The following is a 27,755-nucleotide window of genomic DNA, read 5'->3' on the forward strand; positions in this document are numbered from 1 at the left end:
CTGGAAGTTAAAACATAAAGAACAGTTGCTGGAATTGGGTATGTCTAATGAAAAGAAGGACTAGGGGTGACACGACAGCAGTCTTCCAATATCTCAGGGATTGCCACAAAGAAGAGGGAGTCAAGCTATTATTCTCCAAAGCATCTGAGGGCAGGACAAGAAGCAATGGATGGAAACTAAGGAGAGAAGCAACCTAGAACTAAGAAGAAATTTCCTGACAATTACAACAATTAACCAGTGGAACAGCTTGCCTCCAGAAGTTGTGAATGCTCTAACACTGGAGGTTTTTAGGAGGAGATTGGACAATTATTTGTCTGAAATGGTATAAGGTTTCCTGCCTAAGCAGGGGGTTGGACTAGAAGACCTCCAAGGTCCCTTCCTAATTATTCTATTCCTATTCTGTTCTGTTCCGTTCCGCTCCACTCCATTCATGACTATGGAGCAAAAGGAGCAGTTTATTATGTAACTGCAGGTCATTGGGAAGGGCTCGATAGGTGGATAAAATGCCAAATCCAATCTAAACACGTGGCTGACTGCAATGAACCATATTTAAAATTATCTATGCAGAAATAATATCCAAAGTACCAAAAAGAATTTAAAAAAATCTAAGTAGCAATTCCTGGTTGTGGGAAGGAAGAGAGGAGGGGCTACCAGAATTGATTGATTGATTCAATTTATATAATTGCCCATCTTGCCCAAGTGACTCTGGGCTGTCACGATAGTTAAAACAACAATCCAATAAAAACACATTGAAAGCCAATATACAAGCATACAAAAAACAATAGAGCCTTGGTGGAGCAGTGGGCTAATGCCTCCTTAAGTAACACCAGCTGCCTGCAATTAGTGCAGGTTCGCATCCCACCAGGCTCAAGGTTGACTCAGCCTTCCATCCTTCCGAGGTAGGTAAAATGAGGACCCAGATTGTTGGGGGCAATTAAGCTGACTTTGTAATAATGCCGCTTGGGGTGTGTGTGTGTGAAAGCCCTAATAAGCAGGCATATACATAGAATGAAGGCTACTGCTAAGCTTGTAAGCTGCCCTGAGTCTTCGGAGAAGGGCGGCATATAAATGGAATTAAAATTAAAAAAAATCCTTGCATCAAGCTGAAGAAAGCCATTGTAAAAGCTCCCCATTTTTGCCAGACCCCAAGCACAGTAATGGACTCACTTAACAATTGTCTCACTTAGCAACAGAAATTTTGGGCTTAGTTGTGGTCGTAGGTCGAGGGCTACCTGTATTGTTTTTGAATAGCTCTGTTCTTCTGTTGACAGTTTCAATCTGTTGCAATGTAGGAGAGATGGTCCTGGTGGCTCTTCACTTCTGGGTCCAGTTTGGTCCTTAGCTCCCTGCTTTTTAATAGCTAGATCAGGCATGTCAAACTCCCGACGTCACGTGACATTGCGCGACGTATGGCAACTTTTTCCCCATTGCTGGCAATGGGGAGGGCACGGTTTCGTCGTGATGCATCCAGCCCGCGGGCCGGCAGTTTGACATGCCTGAGCTAGATGAAATCTCTGGGTGAGGTCATCTGACAATTAGGGTATTGTATCATCTGTAACGCGGTGGCTCAGTGGGTTGGGACGCTGAGCGTGTCAATCAGAAGATCGGCAGTTTGGCGGATCAAATCCTGAGTGCCGCGTAGCAGAGTGAGCGCCTGTTACTCGTCCCAGCTTCTGCCAACCTAGCAGTTCGAAAGCACGTAAAAATGCAAGTAGAAAAATAGGGACCACTACGGTGGGAAGGTAACAGTGTTCCTTGCGCCTTTGGCGTCTAGTCATGCCAGCCACATGACCACGGAGACATCCTAGGACAAGTGCTGGCTCTTCGGCTTTGAAACAGAGATGAGCACTGGCCCATAGAGCCGGAAACGACTAGCACGCATGTGCGGGGGAACCTTTACCTTTATCATCTGTAAGCTGATGACATCAAATGTAAATTGCAACTTCAGGAGGAATGCTATTTATGTTCTTTCCTTGAAGCCTGTGCAGGGCTAGATGGGAGAGAACTGACCCTGCGGGAACCCATGTAAGGTGGCGTTGCTGTTTATCCTGGATAAACAGATGTTACCCATCTCTGGAGCAGATTTGTGGTTTGGGAATCCTTTGGGACTCAGGTCTCCTGCTTGAACAACAGGTGAACGTTGCGGCTAGCGGGCTTTTGCTTAACTTTGGCCGGTGCACCAACTGCACTGTTATATAATGGAGGTTGACTTAATGGCAAACATACATGCTCTCATTACCAGGGCTTTTCAACCTGTTCACCCCTTGTACCACTTTTAGGATATGGCAACATCCGAGTACCACCAGTCACCTAGCAAGGTGTCAAAAACTTGATCAAAAAAAAAAAAAGGAAAAAAGTGATGACGTACAGGTAGTCCTTGACTTACAACAGTTCGCTTAGTGACTGTTAGAAGTTACAATAGCACTGAAAAAAGTGCCCCCCAAGCCACAGCCGAGCAAGACGCCTGTCCACCCGGCGGTGCTCTTCCTCCTGTCCGAGGTTTTCATTGTTGTGAGCATTTCTGTTGAGGATTGGCAGCGGGGGGTGGGGTGGGGAGTGTTTGGTTTTTATTCCCCAGTCTGCTGGGTGGTTTGCGGCAGGTTTTGGTCACTTCACATGACCCTGGGACACTGACTGTCATAAATATGAATGAGTTGTCAGCTGGAGCCTGGCGCTGATCTTGGTGCTTCCGCTGAGCCCTGACAGCCCTGCAGCTCCAGCCATCTCTCGCTCAGGCTTGTGCGGTGCTGCCACCAGTTCAACTCATTCCCCTCCCCGGCTACTACTTTTCTAGGATGGTTGTGTACCACCTGCCAGGTGCCAATGTACCACAGGTGGTACACGTACCACTGGTCGAAAAGCCCTGCTCATTATGACCTGTATACCCCAATGCAGTGTGCTTTACATGGGAGTCCCTTTGCGGCCCACGTCTTAACTGGCTTCTTACTTTGGGAGCATATTACCAGTTTATTACCAGTTCTGGTCTAAATACAATTTAAAGTACTGTAAAGCCTTTTATGGCTTGACACTTGGGCACCTAGAGGATTGCTTCCCTCCAACCAGATTTGGCCCAACCTGTTAAATCATGTAGAAAAGTGCACTTGTCTTGTTCCACATTCCTGGTGGAGGTAAAAGGTGTTGCACTAGTGCAGGGGTAGGCAACCTCGGCTCTTTTATGACTCATAGACTTCAACTCCCAGAATTCCTGAGCCAGCCAAGCTGGCTCAGGAATTCTGGGAGTTGAAGTCCATGAGTCATCAAACTGGTTGCCTTCCTGCAGCTTTTAGAAAATCATTCATAGCAGCTTTTTCACATAGCTTTTCATTTACACCTTTTGTATCACTTGTTCTTGCTGAGACTACATATATCAATTGATCTACGTAAAAGAGCATCCGTACCTACAATAAACAAACATTTTGAGTATTATAGTATCAGTTTGGCAAATACAGGAGTCACGAGAGGACAGAATACTCACACAGATTTTATTTAATAACACTATACAAGTTAACATGCTAGAAAAAGCATACATGATATGTAAACAATTGGTTTACAGAATACTTTTTCTTCATAAAGGTGCAAACGTTCAATATGTAAACACAAGAATGCCAACCTTTAGTTTAAAAAGTTTTATCATCTCAAGTAATGTCTCCCCAAATTTGATTTGTGATTCTCCACCCCATCCCAATCTATGAATAGATGTAACAGACATTGAATGAAGATGCTTGAGTTTATAAACAAAATTGTTTCTCATAAAGTTGAAAGGACACTTTAGTGTCACTTGTTTCCCCCCCCCCCAATGGTTGCATAATCCATATAATCCACCAAGATCAAAGCAGTTTATTCATTCTTTTGCAGCTTTTGGAATTACAAGAACCGGTTGGTGTCCTGGGCTGTATCAAATTAAGAATTGTTATCACCCAATTCAGATGTAAGCTGTACATAGATATCCTGCATCTGATTCAGCTACAATGCTGTGGCATTGTTGTAATAAAATATATTTTTACAATCCCAATTTTCATAAACCGGTCTGGGGCCCCCTCAACAGAATAAAACGACATCTTAAGGAAAGAAAAGCTAAACGGAAAGTCCTAATGTTCTAATCACTCCTTTCAGAAGCATAGTAAGGCTGGCCTTCTTATACATTGGAATCCAGAAATTCAGACATCTAAAGCAGAGTACCTGAGGCTAAAGTGGGAATTTACTTTATTTCCTATTAATTATTGAGGATTCCTCTTCCCCTTTAACCCACACTGCAAGATTACAATCCAGATTTGTGATTGTGTATTAGAGAAATGTTCCTACTATGCCAACAGTGAAATGCATCTAAGGTTTTCACTCATTTCAGTAAAATTAATGGCACTAAATAAAAAAGTAGACCTGGGTTCTGTTTAGTTGTTTGGAAACCATCTAATAAATTGTGCTAAAAGTTTTCCATATTTCTATTTCTTGTTCCAATAACTAGATCGTGAATTTGCAATACTTTGTTCTTGTTTCAATTTTCTGAGTAACACTGATATCCTTATTTAATAGCTCTGTGCGTGCGTCTCTTTCTGTGTGTGTGTGTGTGTGTGTGTGTGTGTGTGTGTGAGAGAGAGAGAGAGAGAGAGAGAGAGAGAGAGAGAGAGAGAGAGAGAGAGAGATGAATTAAATGGAGTCTCAGTTTTAAGAAAAGTGTCCAATAATCTCAGTACAATGCATTTTAAACAAAATCTATCACTCATCCTGCTGAAATGAGTAGGTAGTGTGCCATTTTCTTTACAACAAGGCAGATGCCGAGGGCCATCTGGCTTTATTATTATATACTGTCTGAACAAGGCAAATGATGTTTATAGAAACATTGCGCTTACAGCTTGTCACTTCTCACCGGTTCACCTCTTTGAAAGAACTCACATATATCTGGGATCATAGACAATGCTCGGAGTAACAGTGGATTCCAGTTCCAGCAGAAAGATTATATTAGGATAGGAAGATAAAAGACAAGGAAATTACTGTCCCAGGGAGTTTTCTGCAGTACGGCAGCATGTTCTTCCTTAATTGTAGCAGAAAGCAAATGTTTTGAATATCCACTACAGTTCCAAAGGAAGAGGCAGAGCGAAAACATAAGTGATCTCATTTTACTAGAGTCTTGAAAGGCTCTCAAGTTACCTAACAGAAATGTTTCAGTTAGAATGAGGAAACAAGGAAATGTTTCCTTTTGGCTCTTTACCATATATGGGACTCGCAGTGTGTCATTTTGATAACCCCCACACCTCCTCCAAGTCGACGATAGTTCATCCCTCCATACAGCCTGCAGGAGAAATGGTATGCTTATTCTTCTATAATGAAAGGTATCAGAATCAGAGATAAGACTGCTGAAAAGCCTAAAACTGAGGATCCTAAATATAATTAAATTAGAAAATGAGACGAAGTCAATTTATATTAAATGTATGCAAATTTACATGATGCTTATAAGTTAACAGGCTTGTAAAGGTGGTTCATGAGGTTTTTCATCACATCTTCACAACTTATGTTTTTAATTCTAATATTTTATTCATTTGCTGTGATGAATGAACTAATTAATATTTGGATGAAACAAACTGCAATAGTAAAAATGTTAAAATCATATGAAATGCCATACTGAATTAGAAAAAAAACACATTAGTCTAAGCTTTGGTTTCTCCAGGCAAACTTTAAATTATTGTTTTAGAAGATCCATTATTGACCACACCTTATGCATTCATCAAATCATAAATGATTTTTCCTATATATCATTGTGATTACAACACGTGAAGCCATGACTAATCAAGGCTTGTTGAACAAAACTAAAGTAAGTTGTCAATATGTTTGATGAATTGAAGGTTTGCTTTCCTCCTTTTTTAGGAAGTTATTTTCTTGCACCTCTGTGAATTAGTTAAAAGTTTGAGCAAAGCTAAAAACAAGCTGGGAATAAGCTAAGAGGGGAAAAAAGCAACACTCATGTTTTTATGTGCTAAGAGGCAGTTAGTAAGCTAATAACATCTCTTGCGTGTTCTCAGATTTTCTTTGTGATTTGATCAGCAGAATATTTTAAAAATTAGAGTGAAAATACCTTGCATATACCAAGTTAAAAGTATGTCTCTGAGGCCCTTCTGCACATTTTATTTAAGGTAAAACCTTCAGTATCTACAAATGCCCTATCTGCAATAAGGCAAATGACTTAACATTGTCTTTTTATTTATTTATTTATTTTAATTTTAAAAAATTTTCCGGTCTACTCTTCAGTTTTAACTTTTACATTAGCTAATTTTGTTATGCTGCCATCTAGTTTGTACTGATTTTCTAAGAACACAGTTAACAGATATAAGTGATAAAAGAATGTTCATTCTTGCCCTGGGAAATTATTGTACCCTATTCATCTATTCATTAACTTGATTCTTTGTGACCAGCTATTCTAACACCTGGTACTATGCATTTTGAAACATGGCAATTCCATATTAATGTAGATCCTATAAACCTAATTACATATTGGAAAAGATTTTTTTCTACATTAGATTCTTTGAAAAGCAAACTATTACCAAACATGCAAAATTCAATCACATATCATTTCTTAAATGCCCTGCGTGTTCTATTTGGATTTTTTTTAAAGGGATTCTATTCAAAACCCAATTATGCCTTCAGACTAAACAGAATTCCAGAATAGCTCAGGCTGGGGATTAAGAAAAGCTGAATTTCACTACTGATATAATTCTCTTATAATCTATTCTATGTAAGAATAAATAACTGGTATTAACTGTGCACATTTACACTGCTTTAATCAAACTCGCTTCCATTTCAGAAATCGTAGATCAGGGGTCTTCAAACTTGGCACTTTTATGACTTGTGGACTTCAACTCCCAGAATTCCTAGGCTAGCATGCCTGGCTGAGGAATTCTGGGAGTTGAAGTCCACAAGTCATAAAAGGGCTAAGTTTGAAGACCTCTGTCGTAGATCATGAATTCTGAATATGTATATGTATTCCTCTTGCCCTAAACCCACAGTGTACAGACATTACGCCACACCAGAAATGTGTTTTATTTGGCTTTGGTTAAATGCACAAGGAATTTGGAGGGGGGGAGTAAGTTATTGGAAATGTGATCATGATACAAATTCTGCTTCTTGATTACTTGTATGCAAGTATGAAACGGCAGAGCTCATGTTGCGATGTCACAACATGTTTTGTATTTTGGCACCGTCATGTTTAGAACTGGACATCTATAGTTTAGTATAGTGTGTGAAATCAATCAATATATCTTGCACTCCATAGATCCGGGGTCCTCAACCCTTGGGCTATGGCCCCTTCAGAAGTGGTTGGCAAGCACGCTTGTGCAGGAAGCTCCATTAGTGCGAGTGGCAGACTTGCGCTTGCTCGGGAAGCTCCATTTTCATGAGCAGTCACGTGCACAACTCCATCTGTGTAAGCAGCAGGCGCATGTCCCTGCCGGTTTTTGTAAACTGAGCTAGGTGTGCCCGCTGCTTGCGTGGAACTTCCTGCCTCTGGTTCACAAAGCCAGAATGGTTTGGAGATTCCTGCTATAGATTATACTTTGTTTGTGAACTAACCCATTATTTTCAAGAGCTGATTATATAATCAGAGAGATAACAAGTTGAAATAAATAGTGTGACTTATGCTCTCCTTATCACTGTTCAAAAAGTTAGTTTACCTCCATGTGTTGGCATCGGGATCAAATACCTCAATAGTCTTCAAGTATGTTGTGCCATCAAAGCCTCCCACAGCCATTAGTTGTCCGTTCACTACAGCAAGTCCAACCTAAGAGATAATTAAGTCTGGTCTAGTAGTTAAGTCTGATCTAACGGTTAGGTCAGCCATTCTCTCTCTCTCAGTCCAACTCACTTCGCGGAGTTGTTGTGGGGGAAATAAGAGGAAGAAGAAATATTAGTAATATTTGCTGCATTGAGCTGTTTATCAAAATAATAAAGGCAGGATGTAGATAAATAAATAAAAATATTTCTGTTAATTACACAAGCAAGAATGCTGCAATACAAATTTTGGATGTTCAGTGTTCCGAAAGGAAAACGCGGCAACTGTAGTGATGGCAATTCCTGCAGTGCTATTGCCAATTGTTAACTGAATCCTATGGTCATTAGACAAGGCAACTTCTTGCTAGCTTCCCACAGCCAAAGTCAACGGAAAAGCAGGAAGTAACCTGCAAGTACCAGGTTGGCAGGCTAGTAGGTAAGTGGTTGCTGCTGTGTGGGAGAAGAAATGAGAGGGTGCAAGGATGCATGAGGGGTGTGGTGCAGCTCAAGCAGGCTGCATAAGGGGATATGCAAGAGGCGTGCAAGTCAAAAGGGCACAATAAGCACTGATTGGGGAGGGTGCGAAGGGATGTGCAAGAGGCATAGTTGGAGAAGAGTATATGAGAAAGCATGGATTGGGGAGGTGCGCAAGGAACAGTCAGAAAACAGGAGGTGCAGCTTGGATATGCAATGGTGTGAGGGAGGTGCAGCAAGGGTTGGGGAGGATTTGCAAGGGTGCCCAAATAGTTGGCATGGCACAAATGCAGAGACAGGTGGGGGAGACTTACCCCAGTGACTTGCAATCTTCCCTGCTGGCTTTCTCATTGACTTTCTGGAGAAGATGGCAGGGAAGATTGCAAATGGTGATGCATGATTGCAGGTACCTGGCAACCATTCAAAAGTACAAAAGTTGTCAAGTGCCTAGGCTGCATTCACATGACCGCATGGGTGCTGGGACGGCCAGAACTCCATGAAGTGGTTATAACCACCATTCATTCAGCGCTACCGTAACTCTGAATGGTTGCTCAACCAATGGTCATAGGTCGAGGACTACCTGTAATTATTTTTATGCACACGTAAAACATCTGGAACAGTAACATTGAACAGATCAGCTTATGTGCCTAAGTTTCATTCAAATACTGCAACATACAGTATGTATCAACATGGAGCTGGGGTTCTAACTTCATTCGGCTATAACGTCTATGCACAAAAAAAACCACATTTCTCCAAAGAAGACTACCAATACTGTGCTATCTTTTCCTTTTCCAAATTCTAAGTTTTGAATTGCAACTTTTGCACTCCTATTAAATTGGTCTCTTAATACTCGGCAGTTCAACCGTGGAAGATATGGAGAAATAGCAGTCAACCAACCAAAGATCTTACCCCACTACGCCGTGATGTCATAGCTACCACAGGAGACCACTGGTTAGTTCTGGGATTATATCGCTCAGCACTGCTAAGTTCGGTAGTATCATCTCTGCCTCCCACAGCATAGATCATATCTTGATACACGGCACACCCGAGGTGCTTGCGTCGAGTGCCCATAGGCGCAATTGTATGCCAGCGATTCTCCTGGGGATTGTAGCGTTCCACTGTGGATAGTTTTTATGATACTGGTCAAACAATAAAGACAACTAACAATAGCAATACACAGTCTAACACCCCTTCCTTCTCTCCCCCGCCCCCCAATCAACAGCTTTAACAAAGAATAATCAGAACAGAGCAGCTATTGGAAATTATCAAACTAAAGGCTAATCTAATTCAATATTCAGTTTATACTGGTAGCCCATCAGATGTTTTCAAGCAATACCGAAGAGTGTTAAAAAAAAAGCAGCTTGTGCATATTATCTCTCAAATCTGGAGATAACACTAACTTAAAAAACTGGTTCTATTTATCATATCCTACATGAATTTTTTTAATCCTGAGGAACTGTTAATCTCTCTCAATCAAAATTCTCAGCTGATTTATCTTGGAAATCTGTCAATCAGACATGAGACAACCGATCTACTTAATGAAGAATTAATGGTATACCAACTTGGTAAAAAAATATATATATTAATCTTTCCTGCTGTGTTAAAAGGCTCATTTTGTTTCTCAGTAACAGTGATTATTTCATTGTTCAATGTCCCTGAGCAACAAAGGGATGAAAGTAAATTGAGCTTATACGGGAAATACCTGTGTTCAGAGGTGATGTCCCATCAGAGCCTCCAACAGCATACAGGAAACCCCCTAACACAGCCACAGCCACCCCAAGTCGCCTAGTGCTCATGGAAGCTACACGAGTCCATTTGTTTTCTTTTGGATCGTATCTGAAAGAAAAAGAAACAAGAAGCATCTCGCTGCCAGTAAAGTAATTCTGCTATCTCCCAGAAGGAACTCTTGTTTCCAAACTGATTTATAAAATTACCTTTCAACGATGTTGAGACAGGAAACACCATCCTGACCACCTACAGCATACAGATATCCACCAAGGACTGCCACTCCAACACTGGTTCTGCAGGTGCTGGTAGGTGCCACGTCGCTGCTCCACTGATTGGTTTTTGGATCATATCTGGAAAAGAAAGATATAGTTTAGGTAATCACCGTAAAAAGTTCTCTTTTTCTTATGAGTTCTATATTGTCCTCTCTTGAAACTTCTCTTTTTCATCTGTATTGTTAAGAGTTCACCTGGATTGAGATTAAATACTGGACTAGAAGCAAAACTATGTTCAGAGTAGTATTTTTGTTCAGAATAAATAACTTTTGATTCAGTCCAGAAGAGGGAGAGGAGAGGAAAGGAGGTGAAATTGTTTTCTTCTCTTTTGAAAACTTTCATTACTTGATACTTACTTAATTCTCGCTGGATTGCTCATGATTTTTAAGATGGTCTGGCTTATGTGTTGAATTTAAGCTGCTGCTTTTAATGCTAATTTGTAATTGATCCTTAGGATTGCTTATATTTTTAAACTGAACATTGTATTAATCCAAGCTACAGAGGTGGAGAAATTTGTTAAGCAAGAGCTGTATTTATAGGGAGCAAGCATTATGTGTATGTGGGGTGTGTGTGTAGTAGGAAAGATGTTGCCAAATTGGCAGGGTCTCGTCACCCACCTGATCCAAGTTACAATTTTCTGATTTTACTTTTTCAGGTTAGTGTGGCGAGATCTGGATTTGTTTCTTTGGCTTGTTCTCTTTTGTTTTACAAAGCAAAATTTTGGGATTACATTCAAGATTTTGCATAGTTCCCTTTGTCAACACGAGATGAAACTGCACAGCCTGTCTGAAGGTATTCTAGCGGGCCTAGACTGCCTATTATTACTTTCAAAGAGATCTAAAATCCCTATACAGATAGCCCTTGACTTATAACATTTCATTTAGTGACTGCATGAAGTTACCACGGCACTGAAAACATCAAAGTTGATCAAAAATCAGATGCTTGTCAGGCAGGCCATAAAGAAAGATACAAAGAATACCTAAAAATGCTGCACGTCATAAAAGTGAGGTAGGACATAAAAGTGAGGCATGAAGAAAATGCGTGTATTAGTTAGAAGAAGAACAAGGAAATGGAGAATGCCAAACCACAAGTTCAACTGTAGGTCACACCTCGTAGGCCAGCACAAAGTTCAGTTACAGCAAAACCACATATGTCTCGCTTGTAGCTAAACCACAAATGGAAGGCCGGAAACTTAGGCGCTTAGCAAGACACTTGTGACCTTTGCTAGAGACAAGGTTGCACGATATTTAGCTATCATTTAGCATCGCAAAGGGGGGCTAGGGATGAGCTAGAAGGGGGCCTAGAACTCATGTAACCAATCAGAGCTCATAAGTTACATTTCCGTGTTTTGCTACTTGAGGAGACTATATGTGTAGTTGCTTTTCCATGAGGTGGTGTTCAGACATTGACATTGCTTTTTGTTCTGAACCTTTTGCGCACAAAATAAAACAAACTTCTTTTGATTCCCAGGTCTGAGTCTCCTGATTCGGCAACACTTGCTTAGCCATTGTTTCTTATTTTTAAATTTTGGGGACTTGATTTAATTAATTTTTAATCTGATTTTAATTTTTGTATGTTTGTTTTTAACCCTCCCTGTAAACCGCCCTGAGTCCTACGGGAATAGGGCGGTATATAAATTTAAATAAATAAATAAATAAATAAATAAATAAATAAATAAATATTAATGACGGTTGCAATGTTCCGGGTCATGTGATCATCATTTGCGACCTTCTGATCAGCAAACTCAACGGGGAAGCCAGATTCAATTAACACCCATGTTACTAACTTAACCACAATGATTCACTTAACAATTGTGGCCAGAAAAGTCCTAAAATGGGGCAAAATTCACTTAACAACTGCCTTAGCAACACAAATTTTGGGCTCATTTGTGGTCGTATGTAGACTAACTGTATAATTTTTTTTGAAAGGAAAGAAAAATCTTGTCATTTTAATAATAATACAAAAGCCACGTGAAGATAATTTTTACACTGCATTAAGTAATATATTGGAATATAATTAATAATTAGCATGACGATCTTAAAAAGTCTTCCTATGGCTGAGACTGAACCTTTTATCCAGACTTTAAGTCTCCAGATGCCAAGACCTGGACTCCACTTGTTTGGCCTGGGGGTGTGATACACAACTGGTATTATCCACATAATTGTTGTTAGCTGCAAAGTCATGTCCGACCCATCGCGACCCCATGGACAACGTTCCTCCAGGCCTTCCTGTCCTCTACCATCTTCTGGAGTCCATTTAAGCTCCTTCAGTGACTCCATCCAGCCACCTCATTCTCTGTCGTCCCCTTCTTCTCTTGCCCTCAATCTTTCCCAACATTAGGCTCTTCTCCAGTAAGTCCTTCCTTCTCATTATCCACATGATGGTGACAGCCAAACCCATGCAACTAGATAAACTCACCCAATGGTCTCATGTAGACAGTAAATAGAAATGTTGAGAGTTGAGTCCTGAGGACCCCCCTACAAAACAAGAGCTTGGGCTTTATCTCCCCTCCAACACTAACTGACTCTGGGTAAAGGAATAAAACCACCACAACACAGTATCACTGTTCCCAAGTCTTGGATACTATGATTTAGGATACATATCTTGTGTGTTTGTTAAATAAATGATTTATTTATTTCTCTCTTACACAAAATCAATCATTGCCATAATGTTAGCAAGAACATACTGAAGGGCTCATATTTTGTGTGATAAGAACTTACCTTTCTACACTGTTTAGGTAGGAAGAGCCATCATGTCCTCCTACTGCATAAAGAAGATCATCCAAGACACTAACTCCAACACCACATCGTCTTTTGCTCATGGAAGCCACCATCCGCCACTCATTGGTTTGAGGATCATAGCGCTCAACACTGGAAATTGCATCTCCACTACACCAGCCACCCACTGAGAAAATAAAATTGGGGGGACAGTAGAATGGCAGAGTGAGCGCCCATTACTCGTCCCAGCTTCTGCCAACCTAGCAGTTCGAAAGCACGTAAAAAATGCAAGTAGAAAAATAGGGACCACTACGGTGGGAAGGTAACAGCGTTCCATGGGCCTTTGGCGTCTAGTCATGCCGGCCACATGACCACGGAGACGTCCTTGGACAAGCGCTGGCTCTTTAGCTTTGAAACGGAGATGAGCACCGGCCCCTAGAGTCGGAAACGACTAGCACGCATGTGCGGGGAAACCTTTAACTTTTAGAATGGCAGAAGTATTAAGACAATGAGGAGTATGGAGTCAGATAATATTTTATAGCTATGCATACATACACATAAACACACACAAATGCGCGCACACACACGCTTCTAAAGTGCATATTAACACCCAGCAGGCCAACTGCAGCTGTCTGATGACTCTGGAGGAGAAAAAGACAGGTAACAGAAACAAAGACCGTTATCTTTGGCGTGATGTGCAATAGCTGGTACAATTCAGAGAATGCTAGTAAAGTATCGGATGACAAGGCAGGCGTGAAGGCTCCTTAGAAAAAACAAAATGGAGAGAAAGTAGGAGACCATGAGTTCAAAGTCCTGTCTTAGCCCTGAAAGCCACCTAAGGTGACTTTGGGCCAGCCGTTCTCTCAGCCCAACCCATCTCGCAGAGTTGTAGGAAAAGGAGGAGAAAGGTGTGTCAGATATGTTCACCACCTTGTGTTATTTGCACAAAATAAAGGTGGATACAGATAAAGAGATATTTTGCTGCATCCACCTGCCAAATACTTTTGATTCCTTACTTAAGTGGGCACTTTCCCCACAACAGCCTGGCGTACTTGACAGGGCTGGAAGGTCAGGAGGGTGGAGAAGTCTGCATTTGGCATGCCTCTGTCATTTTTGTACACTTACGGTCTTTGCCTTTGCCCTTTATCCTCACCAATTCTAAAGCTGTTTGGAGATATTTCTTTGGAGTTTCAGTAGCAGAGAAAACCTGTCTTGAGGACTCAGCAGGAGCCTTGGTAGAGCAGTGGGCTAATGCCTCCTTAAGTAACACCAGCTGCCTGCAATTAGTGCAGGTTCGAGTCCCACCAGGCTCAAGGTTGACTCAGCCTTCCATCCTTCCGAGGTAGGTAAAATGAGGACCCAGATTGTTGGGGGCAATAAGCTGACTTTGTAAAAATGCCGCTGGGGGGGGCGCAAAAGCCCTAATAAGCAGGCATATACATAGAATGAAGGCTATTGCTAAGCACATTGATTTGTGCTTCTTAGATTGTAAGCCGCCCTGAGTCTTCGGAGAAGGGCGGGATATAAATGGGATTAAAAAAAAAGTCCAGGACACTGCAGGTGGGAATTTGAGTAAGTTATGATTCTGAACGGTGACTGTGGATTCCCTCCATCTGACTATACAGGAACAAGTAATGGGCAGTGAGGACTTGTGAGCCAACATCCTTAGATATTAGTGCAAAAGTAACCAGGAGGTCAAAAGGGTGGCAATTGTTATACACTGTGTATGTTAACTGTATATGACTGTGGTGTGTTTCTGTCCACTGATAAATTCCGGCCTGTTTACCAGGACTAGGTGGCTCTTCCTCCCAGCCAACCTCACCTGTGGAACCAGGGGAGATTCCTCTGTGACCTCTGCATTACGAAACACAAGAAGATCCTCATTTCTCTATAGGGCTGTAAGAAGTTATGTGCATGAGTATATGTAAGAAAATAAAAAAGGTACATTAACTACAGTGCAGGAATCCACGTGCAGCAAATAATGTGTACTCCAAAATGGATCAGTTCTATCTACTATTCTGTCTTATGCTTTCTTTTATTGCAGGATTTCAAAGTAGCACATTAGGTCATTCCAAAGGTGCTTTTTCAGGAGGCAACTGGATTTTCAAGACGTTTTGCTTCTCATCCAGGAAGCTTCCTCAGCTCTGACTGGATGGTGGAGAATGGAAGGATTTATACTCTTTGCAGATGGCTGGTCATCTGCATTCTTTTAACGAGTCATTGATGCCCCTGGAGGCTTATCTGAGGTTCAAGGTTTTGGTTATGATCTTCAAGTCCTTACATGGCATGGGTCCGAGGTACCTCGAGGACCACCTTCTGCCGGCGTCAACTCCCCTCCGCCCTGTGCGTGCCCACAGAGAGGGCCTCCTCAGGGTGCCTCCGGTCAGGGAATGTCGACTGGTGGCCCCCAGGGGGAGGGCCTTCTCTGTGGGCGCTCCGGCGCTATGGAAACAACTGCCGGTTGAGCTCCGGATGGCATCGGACCTTCGCTCCTTCCGGCGCGGTCTGAAGACCCACTTATTTGAACTAGCTGGTCTGGCCTGATGGGGGAACGTTAGGGTTTTTAATGGGTCTTTTATTGCTTTTATGGCTATTGTAATTTTTAATTGGGCATTTGTTTAATTTCTTTTTAATTTTTGTATTGTTATTTATATATGCCCTGTTAACCGCCCTGAGTCCTTCGGGAGAAGGGCGGTATACAAATTTAATAAAAGTAAAGTAAAGTAAAGTAAATGGGTGTGGAGCCTTCTTGGAACTGTTGAAAGGACTGTGTTGTAGACTGGAAATAGATGATGTCGTATCCCTCCTCCTCTGTTGAGAGACGGCTGTTCAATTCTGACGTACTGTGTTCCCCTGAAAATAAGCCCCACCCCCCAAAAAGACCTACCCTGATTTTGGGGGTGGGCCTAATGTAAACCCTACCTCCAAAAATAAGCCCTAGTTAGGACCCAGCCCACCTCACTGCCACAATGGGGCAGGAGGCTCCGCACCACATTGCGCCACTGACACAAGGGGAGGCAGGTGGGGGAAGGGGTGGAACTGCCCCATGCGCTGCGCACCCCGTTCCTTCAGGGGCCCCTCAGCCAGGCCATTCCTTGCTCGGCAACCTTCCCTTTCACTCCCCTCCCAAGCCGGACTGCCATGCTATGGAGGATGGACAGGGTAAGCCCGATCCCCCTCCGCCGTTTTGGAGCCGGGGGGAATGAGGACAAAAGGCTCCGCTACTGCTGTGTGCCGCTGGAGAGGCTTTCTTCACAGATCAACTGCCTGGCAGCCGCCTTCTCCTCTGCCGCCAACTCTCCCGTGGCTTGCGCTATGACCAGCAGCTCAAGCGTCCCCCGCCGCCTCTCTCCACCAGCCCTCTGTTGCCGCCACTGGAGAGAACAGGGAGCGGAGCGACTCTGCGCAGTGATGCAGAGCAGAGAAAAGCACTTGCTTGCCGCCCTGCATTGCCCCACGTCTCCCTTCTCCCTTCTAGAAATGGCGACCCCGCTTCCTGCCGCTTCTCCCGGTGCTGCTGTAGAGTTTGGCGCACCACCGCCCAGCTCCTCCCTCTTCCTGAAAGCAAAAAATATTCTTCACTAACCTGCTTTCCACCTCTGGCACGTTTCTCTCCTGCTGCAGGGAAACGGAGTTTGTGGGACTAAAAAAAGTTCAGTCAGACCTTCCAACTTCTCGCGAGATCTTTTTCTGTTCGTGTGAGCCTTTTGCCCTTACTCACCCCCCTCGCGAGGGAAGGCAGGCGTCACAAAAAATATAAGACACTCCCGAAAATAAGACCTAATGCCTCTTTTGTAGGCAAAAATAATATAAGATTGGGTTTAACTTTTGGGGTAACATGGTAGATGGCCTTTGACCCTCTTTCAAACCAGCAATCCTCTCTGTCCAAAATGTGGACTTTGCTGTCTTCGAAAGAATGGCCTTTGTTTTTTAAATGCAGATGGACTGCTGAATCTTGTCCTGATGGGTTTGTTCTCCTATGCTGTGCCGTACGTTTGTGAAGTTGTTGTTTTGTTTTCCCAATGTACAGGTCTGCACATGGCTCATTGCATTGTACTGTATATACCATGTTGCTCAGTTTGTGTCTGGGTGCTTTATCCTTGGGGTGGACAAACTTCTGCCTTAGAGTATTCTCGCGTTTGAAGTGTGCAAATATGTTGTGTTGGCTGAAGATCCTCCTGATCCTTTTCTGATATTCCTGCAACGTATGGAACGACTACGTTGCTTCGTTTATTGTTTTCTTCTTTGTCTGTTATGGAGGAGCTCCTGCTGGATCTTTTTTGAGATTTGATGAGGGCCCACTTGGGATAGCCACAAGTTCTGAGGGCTTCGTTGATGTGTTTTAGTTCTTTTCTTTTCCAGCTTTGCTGGTAGGCAGGCCTTTAGCTCGGTGATGAAGGGTTCGGATAACTCCCATTTTGTGCTCCAGTGGGTGGTGAGAATCAAAATGTAAATATTGATCTCTGTGTGAGAGTTTTCTGTAAATTTCAGTGTTAAAGCTTCTGTCTTCCTTAATGTGTACTGCATAGTCCAGGAAGGCTAGACTATTTTCCTTAGCATTTTCACATGTAAATTTGATGTATCTGTCCACCAAGTTGATGTTTGGTGAATGCTTCCAATTCCTGTATTTTGATCTTGATCCAAGTATCGTCCACAAACCTATACCAGTGAGTGGATGGAATTTCTGTGAAGACAGTAAAGTCCACATTTTGGACAGAGGGCTGCTGGTTTGAAAGAGGGGTCAAAGAGGCCATCTATGTGAAAATTGAACGGCCCTCTCTCAACAGAGGGGGAGGGATACGACATCATCTATCACCAGTCTACAACACAGTACTTTCAACACTGCCAAGAAGGCTCCACACCCATTTGCACTACTTAGGTGACCCTGACGCCACAGATAAGCCTCCAGGGGCTTGCTAAACAACTTGCTAAAAGAATGCAGATGACCAGCTGTCTGCAAAGAGTATAAATCCTTACATTCCCCACCGCACAGAAGCTTCTTGGATGAGAAGTGAAACATCTTCAAAGAAAAACAAGGAAGTTCAGTTGCCTTGTGAAAAAGCACCTTTGGGACAACCATACCTGGATGACTGAGAATCTCTATAGACACAGCCAGGTCACTTTTACTTTTGTTACTACAACTTCTTTGGCTATTCTTTTCCTCTTATTTATCCTACTTTCAAATTTCTGGCTGAGGAACCTGCATTTTGTAAGGCACATTGTGAATTTTGCATCACACCACAGTTTTATATTTTTCCCCAAGTAAGAAAAACACAAAGATTTCTTGGGATCTAAAAAAGCAAAGATTCTTTACAACTGACAAAAATGGTAAGAACTATGGACATTTATGCATACCCGCAAAGAGTACCTCTCCACAACGGATGGGTTTGCGTGGTCGAGTTCTAGGACCCTGCATCAATGGTCGTTCTTGGGGCAACAGCAGGTAGTTCTTAGCTTCATCTACTAAATCCCTACAAGTAAATTAAAATACAGCCCAAGGAAAAATAAGTACAGATAATCTGAAATATAATTGTTAATATAGATGGTATTGCTTTATAATTGAAAGTTGAAGCGCTGCACTTTGCCAGCTGAGTATTTTTCTAGCTTTACATTTCAAAAAGTTTCCTTTTTTAACATTTACTGTCTGAAAATGTTAATTTTCTTGAAGAAAAACCAAGACCATGCCAATTTTAACTGATCTTCTCAGGGTACAAAAAATGCCTATTTTGGTCTACATATGTATTTGTTGATAGAAGATGTCGAAGTTAAACATGGTTTTCTAATAAGCAAGTCTTAAGAAAGAAGATATATTAAAGAGAGCTATGTTGTTGTTAGCTGCAAAGTCGTGTCCGACCCATCACGACCCCATGGACAATGTTCCTCCAGGCCTTCCTGTCCTCTACCATAATAACTATGACATAATAACTGACATAATAACTATTAATACAGCAACTTCACAATTTTATATTAAGAACTGTAGGATATTTCTCATTAGTTAAGTCTTACCTACATTCTTCATCACTTTTAATGAGGGGGTCAGAGCCAACTGTGCCCACCAAGAACTTTGGACTAAGCAGTGGCAAGCGGACATGTTGCAAAACCTGTCAATCAAGAACAATGGATTAAAAATACGATGCTATACTACTCCAAGAGACCTAGCAAGTTCCAATGATTAAGTGTGGACTCAGAGCTTTGGGTATCACTTCATACAGAATAGGGCTGAATGAGCTACCATTTCACATTTTGATACGTTTTCAAACAACCAATTCTTTTTTTTCATATTAACAAATAATACACTGTAAATAAGTAATAAAGAAACGTATATCCTGCAAAATAGCATATTTGCATATGTGCAATCATGTAAAAAATGTTTCTGGGCCGTACCTGAGGAAGCTGCGGGCGCCTTTCTTGAATGCTGTATTTGACCCAAGCCATTACTGCATTGAATACTTGTTCTTCGCTCCGGACATTCAGTTCATCACTGGAAATGATGTCAATAAGCTGATTAGCAGGAAGCAACATGAATTCTTCACTTTCCATCACCTATAATGAAATAAAATTTTAAAGTAAGCAGAGCCATTTGGAAATGGAGAAGTTCTGTTGAAAAAAGCATTTCAGCATCTTTTGCTTTTGCATATTTCAGCTTAGGCATTTCATAATATATCTAAAGCACCATTTTTACACATGATAAATTTTATATAAGAAATATTTATATTAAACCATTAATATAAATTATCTAAGTTCCAAATCAAATGGGTCATTATGCAGAATCTTTTGCTTTGATTCCAGAAGCATTAATGTAAGGATATTTGCCAACTATGGGTTAAGAGTGGCCTTTATAGAGTTGTCCTCATACTTCTTAGTTTCTCCATTTGTAATCAGGAAATAATGACAATCGAAAATGCTATTCAGAGAATAGATCATTTCAATAAAGCAGTTACATTTGTAATATGGACAAAGTACAAAGAGTCTAAAGCAAAATTACCCTATGTATTGTAAGCAAATGTAAAAAAACAACACCTTTTGATCTTGGTTTCTGTCAGAGTGCCTCAGGGTTATAAGATGGACTCACTTTATCCTACTTCCTTTTCATTTGCTTTCTCTAAATATACACACAGGGCCTGTGCACCTCAGAGGGACTCAGACTGCAAAAGCTGCCAAGCACTAAAGTGGTGCGAAATACAAGCTCCTGACAAGCTGCAAATATGTACATATGCATTCCCTCCAGGCCCTCAGTGGAAAACAATTTTTCCCAAAGATAGAAGAGAATCCATAAAACTATAACATACAGAACCAAGAAAAAAAAATATCTTGTCCCACTGGAATTGGGTCAATTGAAGGAGCTTTCTGAAATCTCTTTTTTTGGACTGCTTTTGGGAAGCAGCAGCACAAAATATAACAACTATACAGAACTTTACATAATGTAATACCCAGGTTCCCAGGCAGGTAGGATGAAATCACTTAACATAAGAAATATAATAGTTTTAATAATAAAACCGTATCTGGAATTTTACTGAGAAGATTGAGATCAGCTTGCTCCTCTTCCAAAAACTGAATGCATTAAGCAAATGGGGAAATCCTTATTTTATTTTAAATGACCCAGCTGATCTTGTAACACAGAAATTCCATGGGATTAATAGTTTATCAAATAATACAATGTATTCTAATTAGTAATTGTGAACGTTATAGGATCTTTTGGTGAAGGGTAATATGTAAACATCTTAAATAAATAATATAAAACCTACAGTAATTGATAGCTTTTTCTGCAGCTGTGGCAGCAAAATATCATTCATTGGAGTTGTTTCAACAGAGGCTGGATGATCATTTGTCGGGAATGCCAAGATAGCAAATTCCTGCACTGGACAAGATTATCTCCAAGATCCCTTCCTTTACATTCCATGATTCAATTCTTTTTATAAAGTTCTATTCTTTACTGAGCAAGTTATAGATTTCAAATCAGTTTATTCTAAGAAATCTGTTAAAATTTTATTCAAGTATCTCTTTTTCTCATATAAGACATCAAAGAGTTGAAACAAAAAGAATGTTTAATTTGAACACTATGACTTGTAAAAGTGAACCTGCCACTCATGAATCAAAATGTAGCCCATGATGGAAGGCTGAGTCAACCTTGAGCCTGGTGGGATGCGAACCTGCACTAATTGCAGGCAGCTGGTGTAACTTAAGGAGGCATTATTTTTTTATTTTTTTTATTTTAATTCCATTTATATCCCGCCCTTCTCTGAAGACTCAGGGCGGCTTACAAGCTTAGCAGTAGCCTTCATTCTATGTATATGCCTGCTTATTAGGGCTTTCACACACACCCCAAGTGGCATTATTACAAAGTCAGCTTAATTGCCCCCAACAATCTGGGTCCTCATTTTACCTACCTCGGAAGGATGGAAGGCTGAGTCAACCTTGAGCCTGGTGGGATGCGAACCTGCACTAATTGCAGGCAGCTGGTGTTACTTAAGGAGGCATTAGCCCACTGCTCCACCAAGGCTCCACCAAGGCTCCACCAAGTTATGAAATAACAACAACAACAACAATAATAAGTTGGAAGGGACCTTTGAGGTCATTTAGTCCAACCCCCTGCTCAGGCAGGAAACCCTATATCATTTTGGACAAATGGCTGTCCAGTCTCTTCTTAAAAACTTCCACTGTTGAAGCATTCACAGCTTCTGGAGGCAGGTTGTTCCACTGGTTAATTGATCTAACTGTTAGGAAGTTTCTCCTTAGTTCTAGGTTGCTTCTCTCCTTGACTAGTTTCCATCCATTGCTTCTTGTCCTGCCTTCTGGCGCTTTGGAGTATAGCTTGAGTCCCTCCTCTTTGTGGCAGCCCAAGATATTGGAACACTGCTATCATGTCCCCGCTCGTCCTTCTCTTCATTAAACTAGACACACCCAATTCCAGCAGTTGTTCCTTATATGTTTTAGCCTCCAGTCCCCTAATCATCTTTGTTGCTCTTCTCTGATGATTAATTAATAATCAATTAACAGAAATGACTTTGTTAGAGTTATGAAATAGTATAAAAAGTCATAAGATAACTACTACCAATGCTGAAATTCAGCTACAAATGGGCCCAGAGCAATGTTTTGGGTTGTTTCCTTATGATTTTAAAATTATCGTTCAAAGAATATTATTTTCACTTAGTAATACAGTACTATTAGATTCCATCAAAATACAATATTTTAGCAAGTATTTTCTTCTGTACTGTCAGTATAGCACCCTATTAACTGTAATCCTACATAACTCTCGTTCTCAAGTTAATAAAAATTAAGGAACTCCCTCAAACTAAAAATCTGTAACTGTTCTGTCAAAATACATTTGTTCTGCTCAAAACATTTTAGAGTTGCAAGATGTGTGTAGTTTTAAGGTTTGGTCTGTGCAGAATAATACAGTACAATTTAGATAAAAAAATTATGATACAAAGACATCAAGCCATATATGTAATACTCATTTGGAGCACTTACCACATCTCCTTTCAATTCAAGTAAAAAAGTTCCAACATTAATCAATTTCAACAAATATATAGCTAAATATTTTGAAATATATGAAGAAAGCAAATGTCAGTATTCACCCATAATAAAGTAATACAATTGTATTATAGATTAAGGATTCTAGCTCACATCTATTTTTGCTAGACAAAACTCTTAATTGGAGGGAAGTTGATTTTGTTTCGTTTTCTTTTAATGCTGAGGAATGTTCAAAAACAATGAACCTTCACTTACTGTGGTAGAGTTCATGTTGCCACTTACTTCCAATGCATCTATTGACCAGATTTTAATTACAGAGCTACTCACCTCTTGAAAATTATGCTGAGTGAATTTATCAGCAATTCTAAGAAGTTCACGGCAAGAATGAGTATCGGCAAACGCTCGGATGCCAAGGCAATTGGAAGGATCCAACTGTCTTTTCAGAAACTCACAGCAGGCTTCTTGGATCTCAGCTAGTTGGAGAAGGCAAGCAGCTGGCAGTAAGGTCTGAACATTGCCTTCTTCTACCGTAATTTGGGAAGTATATGCAAAGTCAATAAGCAATTCCATGGCCCTTTCATCAATGTCTCTGATCACCACCTCAGTCTGCCGGCTCTCTGCAAGTTCTCCTGTGAACATAGCTCGGAAGTAGGGGCTGCAGGCCGATAGGATGACTCGATGGGCATAGATCTTTTTGGCCCCCACAACCAGCACCACATCACACAGCTCCCGGTGCTTACGCAATAAATTGATAACTTCCAATGTTTGGCGAGGGTGCTTGTCCGAGATGTAAGGCATGCGAGCAGGTTGTGGCACTCCTTCTGGTAGTTTGTTGGGATCTCCAAGAGTGCAACGGCTTGTTACATCCATTCCGGTTTCACCTGCTCGATTACTGGTACACCTAATAAAGGAACAAAGCAGTGAGACCACTGGACAGAAAACATTACACCAAAAATATAAAGTGGACAAGCATTTATTACACCAGAAAGAGAGAAAAAAAGAAAAGTGTCATAAGAAACTTCATCTTGATAGGTTTTTGATAGAAATAATTCAACAGTGAAAAAACAGTAGTGTAGCTATTTATATACCTCTATTAAAAGGGAAAGTGAACCTGTTATAGCTGAAAATATTTTAATAAGGAAATATAAGCTTTGGACTGAACAAACTTCTAAGAAAATATTCAGAATAAAATGGATGTAATGCCAGATTTTCTTGCAGAATTCAAATAACCAAAGCTATGTGAAAACATTGAAAGGCCAAACAGAAATTACAAACTCTTTGAGTTAGAATTCTCTTCTTTTTTTAAAAAAAAAACCCCTTCTAATGCTATATTTCAAGTTTTTTTTCAAGACATTCAAATTCCAAAAAATATATTTATAATTAGGAAGAGATGTATATTTTAATTATTCAATTTCCTTGGTTTTTAACATAGAATCCAATGCAACAGGAAAGAATCTGGAGATTGTTTTATGGTTATTTCACATTATTTCCAATATTTGTATATTTGTAGAATTACTTGAAAATAAGATACACTGATTTCAACAGGACACACAGACAATTTGTTCAACCATTATGTTCTACAGCAGAGGTCCCCAACCTTTTGAGCACCAGGGACTGGTTCCATTGAGAGAGGTTTTTCTGCGGACCTGGGGGGGGGCATGGTTTCATGTACTGCCTGCATCCCGCGGATGGGGCTTTGCTTGTTTGCGTGGTCCGGTTTCTGGCATGCCGTGGCTCGGTGCCAGTCCACGAACTGGGGATTGGAGACCCCTGTTCTACAATATATCTAATATGTCAAAAAGTGCTTGAGTTATCATCATCAAATTGAGCAGATGATAAACTGCTCTTTGGGGGATGCTGCTTAGATTTCAGTTATAATATTTGTTTTCTGACTTGTATGTTTATAATTTGAAAAAAGTAGAATCTGATTTTAAAAAGACTGTTTATGACACCTAAACGTAGAAAAACAGTAGGAAACAATATAAAACCAAAGTGGATCCATGGGATGTTTGAATTTGTAAAATGGTCAAAAAAAGAAACTAGTAAAATGAGTATCCTTCCTCGAGCAGAAAGATGCCACAATTTTAGTGGGCTCCCTAAATTTTCTGTAAAAAGAGAAGTAAATTTTTCCTGAACTCCCTATATAAATCACAATATAAAAAGACATGGGTGCAAAAAACAAGTCAAGATGTATCCATGGTTTGCTGAACAATACATAGTGGCAATGTTTACATGCGTCCCAAAGCCAAATATTTTGCAGCTTTGTTCAGTGTGTGACCCTGACACCTGGTATCTCTGATATCAGAAGACAAAGTTGTTTTAAGAAAAATCTTGTGGAATCAGCCATCCAGCAAACCAGAAGGTAAATCAGGCAAGCTTTATTTAAATAAGTTTTCTATATCTTATCCATTATGCTATTTTAGATAGCTGTTGCATATTCACGTTTTAACCTCAGTAAATACTTAGATCAGATTACTAATTAAATGATGGTGATTATTACTGTACATGAAAGGCAAGTAAATAGTTGTAAGTCAAATAAATTATTATGCAGAACATAGGTAGGAATTAGTAAAGACAAACCAATAAAGCAAATGTAAGATTTCATGGATATTTCCCAGTACAAGAATGATTTACCATTGTATTTTTCCAGCACTTTTGTTCCCAGTCTAGTTTACAGTCCAGGAATTCCCAGATGATCTCCCATCTGAGTATTAACCAGGCCTAACTTGTTAGGTTCCAAGACCAAACAAGACTGACCAAATGCTGCCAACTACTGAAATGATACAGATGCAACATTTAAATTTATAGAGGATGCACTGAAGCATTTAAATGGGGATATGCAACTTCATGATACTTCAGAAGTCTTGTAAGGCATGACCAACTGTGACAGATGCTCACAGCTGTTATTCAGAAGCCATGAGAGGTTGTAGATCACTCACTAATGCATCAGAGTCTATCTTTCCAAAAGGCAGTGACACAAAGAGCCTTGGTGGAGCAGTGGGCTAATGCCTCCTTAAGTAACACCAGCTGCCTGCAATTATTGCAGGTTTGCATCCCACCAGGCTCAAGGTTGACTCAGCCTTCCATCCTTCTGAGGTAGGTAAAATGAGGACCCAGATTGTTGGAGGCAATAAGCTGACTGGGGGGGGGGGGGGGCGAAAGCCCTAATAAGCAGGCATATACATAGAATGAAGGCTATTGCTAAGCACATTTGATTTGTGCTTAGACTGTAAGCCGCCCTGAGTCTTCGGAGAAGGGCGGGATATAAATGGGATTTAAAAAACAACAACACTGTAGTGGACCACTGTTCTCAGAGGAAAAAAGGTCAAATGGAAAGCTTTAAACTACTATTGTCTAATACAGGCATGTCAAACTGCCGGCTCATAGGCTGGATGTGTCACACCAAAACCGCACCCACCCTATTGCTGGCAATGAGGAAAAAGTCACGATACGTCGTGTGACGTCACATGACGTCACAAGTTTCACGTGCCTGGTCTAATAGCTCAGACATTATCTAGATTCTAGACACTGATTGTAAATCATAATATAGTATGCCATAATTCAATCTACTTAATTATTTTAATTACCTGCGCATTGGTTTTGTGTCCATGCACTGCAAAGAGAAGACTTTAAATTATTGCTGGCCCTGGACAAAGAATAAAAACAAAACTATGTAACAAAAAGGCAACTAAAATAGTTTGTTATGTATTTAAGAAGTGATCAGATTATGCATCACAAAATAAATTCTAAGATAAGTAAAAGATTGTTAACAATTTTCACCTATTCATTTCCTTTTCAAAATTCTGCCAGTTTTATACAACCATACTACATCTATAGTTTAGTTCTAGCTTTATCTTATACAAGCATAATTTAATCTGATTAACATACATTGGACTGCATAAACAACCATCCAAACTTTAGCACTGTATTCTAAAATAAAAATGTATACTTATTCCTACATACAAAACAAACATTTGTTATTATATGAATAAATTTGAAATGAAAAAAGCAAGTTACTCACCCTGTGATAAAATAGAGGTACAACACAATCCTATTAGTCAGTAATCCTTGCCTTCAACTCATTTTATCCACTGAGAACAGCAAGGCTGGTGACTTTATCATCCAGATGCCTAAAAATAAATTGCAAAGAATGTGAAATGGTTCCTCTAAAAAACCCATCGTTGATACCACAGAACACTTCCAAAAGATGCTAAAGGTTTTCTTAAGTTTCAGAGAGCAAAGCACATACAAGGGCTATCTAAATTAGTGAACGTAACAGACTGGACAGTTGATAAAGAAGGCAAATGACATTTACCAACTCCAAATGAAACCTTTGCAAAGCCTGCTTTTGATCCAAGAGACCCGTTATGACAGTTGGAAACCTCTCTGCCAGCTATTGTTCATGCAATAACTTTCTCATTCCCTCCCCGACAATCCTTCACCAGCAAGGTAGACACCTGTCCAGTACTCCCTCATTGTATGAACCCCCTTCAACTTCACTGGAAGTCCATTCACTTCTTTCATCCCCGCAACAAGACCTTCGACAAGATATAGGGTGTGGCCATTATCTTCGCATGCTTGGTGAAGGCACAAGCATGAAACTCTTATTTGATGATAGCTAATTAGTTAGAGACGCTAAGCAGAGATTTCCTACCCAGGGGTACAAGCAATACTGTTTTCCTTAAGGTGACCAACTCCACGCTTTATTTAAGAAACTTAAAGCACCGCTTCAGTTTAGAGCAGTGTTTCCCAACCTTAGGAACTTGAAGATGCGTGGACTTCAACTCCCAGAATTCCCCAGCCAGCATAGCTGGCTGGGGAATTCTGGGAGTTGAAGTCCACGCATCTTCAAGTTCCTAAGGTTGGGAAACGCTGGTTTAGAGATCTCCTGACCCCGCTTGAGCTACCTTGAAGACAGGCAGCTGCCCGGTACGTAATGGGGGGGGGGGAGGGGGAAGGAAATGTAGAATAGGTGGACCTGATTTAATTTTGCTGGGTGTTTCTAGTGTTCCTCTTCCGCATGCCCTTCAGCCCAAGGTCTCGCCCCATCTCTTCTCCCCACTTGATTCTTTCCCAGCCTCCTCTAACCCAGTTGTCCGCGACCACAAGGCATTGCCAACCCTGGAAACTGACCTCCCCGGTGGAAGAGGGAGCTTATTCTGAATTTCAGCGGCGGCGAGGCCGGAAGCCGTTGCAAGGAAATGCCATGTATCGGCCGGGGCTCTGTATAGTATGTGGTCGGGGGTGGGAGGAACGAAGGACCTTCCCGACGGCTACAGCCGCAATCATTCCCACAGTTCCCACTGGCGCCGGAAACTGCCCGTAGGCAGCACTC

At 40.9% G+C, this 27,755-nt stretch overlaps 1 protein-coding gene across 1 annotated transcript; it reads right to left on the reverse strand.

The window, feature by feature from the left end:
• Window positions 1–4,965: 4,965 nt before the first annotated feature.
• Window positions 4,966–27,735, reverse strand: KLHL20 (kelch like family member 20). The gene is made up of 13 exons (XM_083359464.1): window positions 27,554–27,735; window positions 26,442–26,550; window positions 26,008–26,066; window positions 22,748–23,321; window positions 19,331–19,489; window positions 18,953–19,047; window positions 18,302–18,417; window positions 12,950–13,133; window positions 10,164–10,307; window positions 9,932–10,065; window positions 9,139–9,347; window positions 7,659–7,765; window positions 4,966–5,287 (listed from the first exon to the last, which is right to left on the reverse strand). Exons 3-13 carry the CDS (start codon window positions 26,028–26,030, stop codon window positions 5,203–5,205), a joined length of 1,830 nt encoding a protein of 609 aa, XP_083215590.1. The 5' UTR covers window positions 26,031–26,066; window positions 26,442–26,550; window positions 27,554–27,735; the 3' UTR covers window positions 4,966–5,202.
• Window positions 27,736–27,755: the final 20 nt, after the last annotated feature.

Source organism: Vipera ursinii (assembly GCF_947247035.1).
Source record: "Vipera ursinii genome assembly, chromosome: 3".
NCBI classification, from domain to species: Eukaryota; Metazoa; Chordata; class Lepidosauria; order Squamata; family Viperidae; genus Vipera; species Vipera ursinii.

What these genes read in the sequence shown, in the direction of transcription:
- KLHL20 (XM_083359464.1), bottom strand. Translation starts at nt 26,030, where the DNA reads ATGGACACAAAACCAATGCGCAG. An exon ending in TGACATCACGGCGTAGTGGG is followed by an intron (nt 7,766 to 9,138) that starts GTAAGATCTTTG and finishes ATTATCTCTTAG; the next exon opens with GTTGGACTTGCTGTAGTGAA. An exon ending in CCCGATGCCAACACATGGAG is followed by an intron (nt 5,288 to 7,658) that starts GTAAACTAACTT and finishes TTTCTCCTGCAG; the next exon opens with GCTGTATGGAGGGATGAACT.